Source organism: Chanos chanos, chromosome 1 (assembly GCF_902362185.1).
Source record: "Chanos chanos chromosome 1, fChaCha1.1, whole genome shotgun sequence".
Lineage (NCBI taxonomy): Eukaryota > Metazoa > Chordata > Actinopteri > Gonorynchiformes > Chanidae > Chanos > Chanos chanos.
This window is the reverse complement of record NC_044495.1, coordinates 61,129,889-61,139,888: the sequence shown is the minus strand read 5'-3', so window position 1 is coordinate 61,139,888 and position 10,000 is coordinate 61,129,889. Positions and strand designations below refer to the sequence as shown.

Sequence of the window (10,000 nt, the reverse complement as noted above, 5' to 3'; positions counted from 1 at the left end):
ACCTAGACAAGTTCCAATTGGACATGACAGAGGGGCCGTGTCGAATGAGGAAGAAGATGGTTCGGAACGACATGTTTTATATCCACTACCCTTACGTACCGGAGACAGAGTCGAACAACAGCATGCAGGTACTGAGAGATACTCACTGTCTTTCGCCCAAATTCACAGCGCTGCTTGACTTAACCTCCCTGTTTTTATAGACGGCTCGGCAAAACACCACGGCCTTGTTTTTTTTTTTTGGTTTTGTTTATTTTATCATCATAGTATTGATCAAAAGCACTGATCAGACTGATTGAGATCGGGTTGAGTTTTCAGTGACAAACTGACTTTGTCATCCTCCCAGGTCTGAAACAGGGGGTGCCCCCCCCCACCCCCTCCCCCTTTAAAAAACAAAAGTGTGGTGTTGAGTTGTTCCTGCTGTGGCGGCTGTTGGTTGGTGTAGTATTAAACATGTGGTGACTGTGTGGAGGACTGGACAGAAAACTGGAGAGTGTTTAATCCTAATTTGCCCTAATCTGAGCTGAATGGCTCCATTGTCAAACACACATTGTGTGGGTCACATGGTGCGAATGTGGGTCACATGGTGTGAGTGACCTCAGTATAGGGGGACTCTTTGAAGGAAAAGAAAAAGAAAAAAAAACTCTTCTCTTTTCTTCTCTGCTCGTTTTTTGTTTTGTTTTTTTTTGTTTTTTTTCCCTCCCTCTCCCCCCTTGTCAGAGAGCTGATCCCCAGCCCGTACCGACAGAGACAGGGTCTGCTCCTCTCCAGACCCGGCAGGTACCCACACTGAGGGGCGTCATGAACACACACACACACACACACACACACACATATAAACACACAAACATAAACATACATACACACACGCACACACAAACATAAACACACACACATAGACACACACACACACACACACACACATATAAACACACACATACACACATATAAGCAGACAAACTTAAACACGCGCACACACACATACAAACACTCACAGACATAAACACACGCACCCCCACACACGCACACGCACACACACACATATAAACACACAAACATAAACATACATGCACACACGCACACACACGCACATACACACACACACACATATAAATACACACATATAAGCAGACAAACTTAAACACGCACACACACACACACACACACACACTCACACACATAAACAAACACACCCCCACACACGCACACACACACATACACATACACACGCACACACACACACATATACACACACGCACATATACACATAGCACACACACACATACGCACAAACATGCACACACACCAGTGGCATGGCCCTGATGTGGTTTGGCCTGTGTGACTGAGTCTAATGCCACAGTAAACTTTGTGCTCTGATGCTTTGACCCAGGCTGTGGTCCTGCCCTTCACAGCGACACAGCAGCGTGTGTGACTCTGTGTGTGGGCGTTGTCTTGGGGACAGTGCTGTAAACTGGGCTGTTGACTAACTGTGTTTGCCAGTCACTGGGTCTGGGCTTAACAGTGGACTCTCACTCTCTTTTACTCTGCTTGTCACTCTACAGTGGCTGGTTTGTTATGTGTGTAAGTATGTGTGTGTGTGTGTATGCGTGTGTGTGCATGTGTGTGCATGTGTGTACGTGTGTGTGCGTGTGTGAATGTGAGTGTCTGTTTGTGTTTGTATGTGTGGGTGCATGTGTGTACGTGTGTGTGTGTGTGTGTGAATGTGAGTGTGTGTTTGTGTTTGTATGTGTGGGCGCATGTGTATGCCTCATCTGACTGAGATCAAGGGTGTTGCTCAAACTCAGCGGTGTAAACATAACCTTTACTCTCACGCTACACTTACAGTCAGAGCTGTCTAATTCCCCACTCAGCCGTTGTTTCAGTAACATTCGCATAGGCTGTTTTTAGAATGAAATTCTGTCATTTTGAATGTGAGTCATTCTTCTCTCTCTCTCTCTCTCTCTCTCATGTTATCCTGTTACCCAGAAGCCCGTGCGTTACCGGCGGGCGATCAGCTACGACAGTAAGGAGTACTACATGCGTGTGCTGTCAGGAAACCCAGGCATGTACCAGCATTCCATCGAACAGAACACGGAGGGAGAGACCACGCAGCATGAACCGGAGCATGGAGAGGACACGATCGCCAGGGTCAAAGGTAAATCCTCTCTTCTGCATGCGTGGTCTAATGCAACAGCTGTGGGAACAGGCTGACTGGAGGAGGGGGGACAAGGTTCTCAGAACCTCCAGCATTCTGTAAAGAAGGTTCTGCTGATAGAGTCTGACCTCTGGTGTATCTGTGATTCCGTGTGTTTGTGTGTGTGTATGGTGTATGCATGTATGGTGTGTATGGTGTATGTGTGTGTGTATGGTGTATGCATGTATGGTGTGTATGGTGTGTGTGTGTGTGTATGGTGTGTGTGTGTGCATGTGTGTGTGTGTGTATGGTGTATGCGTGTATGTGTGTGTGTATGTGTGTGTATGTGTGCATGGTGTATGTGTGCATGGTGTATGTGTGCATGGTGTATGTGTATATGGTGTGTGTGTGTGTGTGTGTATGGTGTATGGTGTGTGTGTGTGTGTGAGTGTGTGTGTGTATGGTGTATTGTGTGTGTGTGTGTGTGTGTGTGTGTATGGTGTATGGTATATGGTGTGTGTGTGTGTGTGTGTGTATGGTGTATGGTGTGTGTGTGTGTGTGTGTGTGTGCATGTGTGTAGGCCTGGTGAAAGCCCCTCTGAAGCGTTCCCGCTCCACGGCTGATGGAGCTGATGAGGACAGTCAGGATCAGCTGCAGGAGCTGCTGGAGTCTGGAGCTGTGGACGAGGAGCATCGCACAGACAACACCACGCTGCTCCGCCTCCTCGAGGAGGGAGAGAAGGTGATTCGCCCTCTGGTCTGCCAGTCATCTTCGTCATTCATGCAGAAACCTCATACAGCAGCGTGTAGCATCCGTTATTAGACAGGATTCTGACATAAAATGTATTATCTATTATTTGAGACTGGACCTGCTGACAGAAGGATGAAGTAAAATGTAAAGCTAAATAAATTTGTAGTTGCATATCCTTCTGTTGGTCTGAGGTTTGTACTGAAATGCGTTTCTCTGCCTTTGCCCAGATCCAGCACATGTACCGGTGCGCCCGTGTGCAGGGCCTGGACACGAGCGAGGGTTTGCTGCTCTTTGGAAAAGAACATTTTTACGTCATCGACGGCTTCACCATGACCGCCACGCGAGAAATCAGAGACATCGATACACTCCCCGCAAAGTGAGAATAAAAGAAAAAATCTTCATATTTTTTTCCCTTCCATACAGACAGACTCCACGTGTGTGTGTGTGTGTGTGTGTGTGTGCGCGTGCGTTTGACAGTGTGGAAGTTATAGATTGTATTAGGAAATGTGTTGCCTCATAATTTACAATAAACACAATATTAACCTTTTAACAAAATGACCGATTAAGATATTACCATATTTTTTATTACTTCAGTACTTGTGAAATCTGAATGTCTCCCTGTGTGTGTGTCTGTGTGTGTCTGTGTCTGTGCGTGTATGTGTGTGTGTGTGTGTGTACGTGTGTGTGTGTGTGTGTGTGTGTGTAGTATGTATGAGGCCATAATTCCCAGAGGAGCGAGACAGAGCCCCAGTCAGCTGAAGAGGACATGTAGTATTTTTGCCTATGAGGACATTAAAGAGGTTCACAAACGCCGCTACCTGCTCCAGGTGAGTGGAAAATGCACATAATACACACACACACACACACACACACACACACACACACAAAACACAGGACAGGGCAGCATAAAACATCACTATCAAATGAAACACAGTTTAACATACCACAGTGTTGTGTATCAGAGCATGACATGGATCAGCATGACGGCGCACAACATGACAATCCACCACATGACACCACACAAACAGCTCTTACTGACAAAATAACCAATCCAGGTTTCTCTGCCCCGCCCACTTGTTTTTCCCAGCCAATGGCAGTCGAAGTATTCTCAGGTGATGGGCGGAACTACCTGCTGGCCTTCCAGAAGGGAGTGAGGAATAAGGTCTACCAGAGGTACGACACATGGATCCATTCTTACAGTCTGCAACTGCCTCTTACAGCCATCTATTTATCTGTCTGTCTGTCTGTCTGTCTATCAGCCTGCGTGCCTGTCTGTCTGTATCTTTCCTCTCATTTTCTCTCCCCGTGCTCTGTTCCTCTTCTCCAGGTTCCTGGCAGTCGTGCCTTCGTTGGCTGATAGTTCAGAGTCTGTCTCTGGCCAGAGGCCAAACACCAGTGTAGAACAAGGGTGAGTCGTCCAAACCCGGTCCTAAATCTGAACCCCTACGGCTCCCGTTCCAAACCCACAGTCACGGTTTCTCTCCCCCTCTGCCTCTCTGTCCTCTTTCAGCTCTGGCCTCCTCAGCACCCTGGTCGGTGAGAAGTCAGTGACCCAGCGCTGGGAGGTGAGTGTTTCGGTTGCCGTGGTGATGTCTTTGGACTGACATTTGGGTCTGTCTTTGAGAGAGCTGTGTGTATGAACCTATGTTGTCTTTCTCCTCCTCTCTCTCTATCTCTCTCTGTCTCTCTCTCTCTGTCTCGCTGTCTCTCTCTATCTCTCTCTCTCTCTCTCTGTCTCTGTCTCTCTGTCTGTCTCTCTCTCTCCCTCCATAGAGAGGAGAGATCAGTAACTTCCAGTACCTGATGCATCTGAACACGCTGGCTGGCCGCTCCTACAACGACCTGATGCAGTACCCTGTGTTCCCATGGATTCTTGCAGACTATGACTCTGAGGTATTAACTCTAAACTTCACTTTCACTTTCACTTTCACTGTCATGTCTCTTTTCATATGCCGCTTCAATCCATTTCATCACTGTGCGGCTTCCCATAATCCCCCGGTCTGACGTCCTTCAGTGAGAGCACCAGGGACAGACCGGGCTTTAAATCTGTATACAGAGCAGAAAGCGCCACTCTGCTGTACTTATGTCTGACACTGGTTTTATCTTTCAGCCCTCACCGCACTCTGGCCGGTGCTTATGAATTCACTTCAGTTCCATCCTCAGATCAGGACTGGCAGAGTCAATGATTATGGCTCAGAATTTGTTTGTCAGCTTTACTCCGTTTGTCATTAAACTGAATCACTGTTGTTGAGAACCGTAACATGTCCTGTTTGAGATGATCCGTTTTTCCAGGCGGGATTGATGAGTTTAAATGAATTCCGCAGGAGTTGGATCTGAATAATCCGAAGACATTCCGCAACCTGTCCAAGCCGATGGGAGCTCAGACGGACGACCGGCTCATCCAGTATAAGAAGAGATTTAAGGACTGGGAGGATCCCAACGGTATGACCCCGTTTCACCTCCTCTCCGACCCGACTCCCGAAAAATTATACACCAAACACACTGGATCAGGATCACACCCAGTGAATACTGATGTCTGTGTGTGTGTGTGTGTGTGTGTGGGTGTATGTGCATGCGTGTTTTCTGTGTGTTCTCTCTCAGGTGAGACACCAGCGTATCACTACGGGACACACTACTCCTCAGCCATGATCGTAGCGTCTTACCTGGTCAGAATGGAACCGTTTACACAGATCTTCCTCAGACTTCAGGTCAGCAACAATACACACACACACACATATACACACACATGCAGACATACACATACACACACACACACACACTCACCCACACACACTCACCCACACACACACACACACACACACACACACACACTCACACACTCACACATACACACACATGCAGACATACACACACGCACTCACCCACACACCCTCACTCACACACACACACACTCACTCACTCACTCACACACACTCACTCACTCACTCACACACACTCGCTCACACACACACACTCACACATAGTCACACATATAAACACTCAGACATGCTCACACAGAGGCACACACACTCATCACACATGCACACGTACACAGACACACCCACACATGCTCAGACACAGACAGACGCACGCACACACTGTTTAACTGACACTGTGTGTATGAAGTCCACTGGTCCAGTCCTGCTGTCTGTCTGTTGAAGTTACTGTATCTGTGTGGTTGTCAGAGGTCATTCTGAGGTCAGTGCAGTGAGGCAACGGGGTTAATGGTTTATAGAGAAATTTGTGTATCTGACTGCAGTTACTGTAATGTTTGAACTCTGTGTTGTAGCAACAGGACTGCTTTATATATTCATTTATCTTAATTTATAGAGTGACATTCGGCCCAGACAGGTGAAAACAGCATCTGCACGTTTACAGCACAACACAACACAGATCAACAAACACAGATAAACAAACACAGAGCCACGGAACCTCGGTGAAGCTTTAGCCAATCAGCTGTGACCAGAGGAGGATGTCACTGATGTTTATAAGAAAGTTTAGGAGAATGTTTACCAAAACAAAACAAAAACAAAAACAAGCCTCAGGGCTTCTGTCCCCGCTGTGACGACAGAGATGGCTTTCCTTCCTTCAGAAAATATTTACATCAGACATTGTCTTGGCCCTCTGCCGTTTTTCTTTTTTTCTCTTTCTTTTTTAATGGAGTAAACAGTCATAAATTAGGATGTTCTCTGTCTCTCCAGTGCCTCGTTTTTGGGTCACAGAGTGTCTTGTTTACCGCATGCCTCTACAGGGAGGGAATGTGCCTAACATGAATCCACAAACGTAAATATTCACAGTCAACTCTGTCAGAGCTAACAGCTGTCAGGGCTGAGTGAGAGAGAGAACTTTTGGGAACTTTGGAACAGTATAAGAAGAACAGATCTGGGTCAAATAAGTGTTTTTAAGGTTCTGATTGGCTGAGCCCAGTCCCACTTCTCTGTTTACGCTGTGTCCATTTTACCTGTTACTCAGATCTCAAATCCAACTTTAACAGGGCTGATTGTGTGGAAGGCACACCAAAGAAACATCACATGAAGGTCTAGAGAGTGTCCGGCCCTGTTTACACTCAGTTTTAGAACGCGTCTTGGGTGGTCGGATCACAAGTGGACAGCTGAGACACAGTGCCGTTTAAACCTGTGTCTATCACGCATCTCCAAGGTGTCCAGCTGACCACTTGTGTTGGGATTTCGTTACTGCTGTGTCACTTTCGCTAGCAGGTTATTACGTTAGTCTCTGTCGGGGACGCATCAGGATGAATTAGCGTTTACACTACAAAAGATGTGTGGTCAAATGCGTCCCAGACCACCTCAGAAACTGGTTTGAGTGACTGGATCGCAGTGCGTCTCGGTGGTCGTTTACACTTGTGTTTAGCGCTGTCCAATTGTGATGCGATCGCCGGAGACGCATTTTATAACCAAGTATAAACAGGGCCTTCGTCAAAACTGTCATTTATCCTGTTCAGTTGGAGAGAGCAAGGTTGTAAGGAACACTAAAGAGAACCGTGATGTAACCGTGCCCAGTCTTTGAGATATTTTACTAACGGTTATTTGACCCGGGTCTGGTTTCTGGTGGGTTTCACTGTGAGCAGCTCGTGCTAAGGTTTGTGCTGAATGTGAGTGAGGGTTAAAGTCTTAAAGATTTGGAGGACATGAGTAGCAGAGACAAACAGAAAAGCAGTAGTGAGTGTTGAAGTCTCTGGCCGGGATGCGTGACTGATGCTTTAATCAGTCGTAGTGACCAGTGCGTCTGTCCCTCCTGCAGGGCGGCCATTTTGACCTTGCCGACAGAATGTTCCACAGCGTCCGGGAAGCCTGGCTCTCCGCTTCCAAACACAACATGGCCGACGTCAAGGAGCTCATCCCGGAGTTCTTTTACCTCCCAGAATTCCTGCTCAACTCCAACAACTTTGACCTCGGTGAGGATGTGACCTAGTGCCCTTCTGCCGTTTAACTTCACGTTCCTGTTATGCTACCCGAAACGATGAGTGAACATTTGTCTGTGTTTGTCTGATGAAAACAGGCAGCAAACAGAACGGCACTAAACTGGGTGACGTGATTCTGCCACCGTGGGCGAAAGGAGACCCCAGAGAGTTTATCCGAGTTCATCGAGAGGTGAGACATGAGACCCAGTCATCAGGTCATCATTCAGTTAACTGTAATACGGATGTGAACGTAACATGGGAGAGTTTCCAGCGAATGACCTGTGTGTGCGTGCGTGCGTGCGTGTGTTTGTGTGTGTGTGTGTTTCCCCAGGCTTTGGAGTGTGACTATGTGAGCGCCCACCTGCACGAGTGGATCGATCTGATTTTCGGCTATAAGCAGCAGGGTCCTCCGGCAGTGGAGGCGGTTAACGTCTTCCACCACCTGTTCTACGAGGGACAGGTGGACATCTACAACATCAACGACCCACTCAAAGAGACCGCCACCATCGGCTTCATCAACAACTTCGGACAGATCCCCAAACAGGTGCTTCTCAGCCTTGTGTCACTGAGGCCCCGTCCTGGTTATGTAGGCTTATGAATTGGTTATGCACAGTTTATATACATCTCTGAATGGTTATGTAGGCTTATGAATTGGTTATGTATAGTTTATATATGTTTCTGAATGCTTGTGTAAGCTTATGAATGGTTACATTTTAGTGCTGTCGGTTTATGGATGATTATGTGTAGTTTATGAGGGTCTATGAATGGTCATATTGGTTTATGAATGATTATGTTTAGTTTATGTAAGTTTATGAATGGTTATGTGTCAGCTCTGTATGTTTATGAATGGTTATGTAGGTTTATGGATGGTTATGTATCAGCTCTGTAGGTTTATGAATGTTTATGTAGGTTTATGAATGGTTATGAGTCAGCTCTGTAGGTTTGTCAGTGGTTATGTAGGCTTATGGATGGTTATGTATCAGCTCTGTAGGTTTATGAATGGTTATGTGTCAGCTCTGTAGGTTTATGAATGGTTATGTGTCAACTCTGTAGGTTTATGAATGGTTATGTGTCAGCTCTGTAGGTTTATGAATGGTTATGTGTCAGCTCTGTAGGTTTATGAACGGTTATGTGTCAGCTCTGTAGGTTTATGAATGGTTATGTGTCAGCTCTGTAGGTTTATAAATGGTTATGTGTCAGCTCTGTAGGTTTATAAATGGTTATGTATGGTTGTTCAGTGTCAATGAGTAATTTCAGTGTTGAGTCCTGATTTATTGTGTAATCTTCTGCATAAATCTGCACTTCTGAATATGCCAGCATGAATATGTGTTTGTAGTCTAGCACTGACGACAGATGTTGTGTGTGCATGTGTGTGTGTTACAGCTGTTTAAGAAACCCCATCCTCCGAAGCGTGTGAGGAGTAAGTCTAACGGTGAGGCTCCAGGCGTCCCCTCATCTCTCAACTCCACCACAGACAAGATCTTCTTCCACCATCTGGACAACCTGAGGCCGTCCCTCACGCCTGTCAAAGGTACACACAGACACACACACACACACACACACACACACACATACACATACATCCACACACACACACACACACACACACACACACACATACATCCACACACACACACACATACATCCACACACACACACACACACACACACACACACACACACACATACATCCACACACACACATACATCCACGCACACACACACATACACACACACACACACACACACACACACACACACACACACACACACACATACACATACATCCACACACACACACACACACACACACACACACACACACACACATCCACACACACACATACATCCACGCACACACACACATACACACACACACACACACACACACACACACACATCCACACACACACACACACACACACACACACACACACACACATCCACACACACACATACATCCACGCACACACACACATACACACACACACACACACACACACACACACACACATCCACACACACACACACACACACACACACACACAGACACACACATACACATCCACATACATCCACACACACACACACACACACATACACATACATCCACACACACACACACACACACACACACACACACACACACATACACATACACATACATACACACACACACACACACATACACATACAC

At 46.6% G+C, this 10,000-nt stretch overlaps 1 protein-coding gene across 1 annotated transcript in view; it reads left to right on the top strand.

The window, feature by feature from the left end:
* Window positions 1-10,000, top strand: part of wdfy3 (WD repeat and FYVE domain containing 3) — an 81,255-nt gene that overhangs the window by 65,636 nt on the left and 5,619 nt on the right. Inside the window, exons 42-56 of the mRNA XM_030778736.1 lie at window positions 1-128; window positions 1,984-2,152; window positions 2,713-2,873; window positions 3,110-3,258; window positions 3,589-3,709; window positions 3,970-4,055; window positions 4,210-4,290; window positions 4,393-4,447; window positions 4,656-4,775; window positions 5,207-5,324; window positions 5,484-5,590; window positions 7,644-7,797; window positions 7,902-7,993; window positions 8,135-8,347; window positions 9,187-9,334. The exon at window positions 1-128 is cut by the window's left edge and continues 100 nt beyond it. Of these exons, the coding sequence (XP_030634596.1) occupies window positions 1-128; window positions 1,984-2,152; window positions 2,713-2,873; window positions 3,110-3,258; window positions 3,589-3,709; window positions 3,970-4,055; window positions 4,210-4,290; window positions 4,393-4,447; window positions 4,656-4,775; window positions 5,207-5,324; window positions 5,484-5,590; window positions 7,644-7,797; window positions 7,902-7,993; window positions 8,135-8,347; window positions 9,187-9,334 (1,902 nt within the window). The remainder of the gene's footprint in view (window positions 129-1,983; window positions 2,153-2,712; window positions 2,874-3,109; window positions 3,259-3,588; window positions 3,710-3,969; window positions 4,056-4,209; window positions 4,291-4,392; window positions 4,448-4,655; window positions 4,776-5,206; window positions 5,325-5,483; window positions 5,591-7,643; window positions 7,798-7,901; window positions 7,994-8,134; window positions 8,348-9,186; window positions 9,335-10,000) is intronic.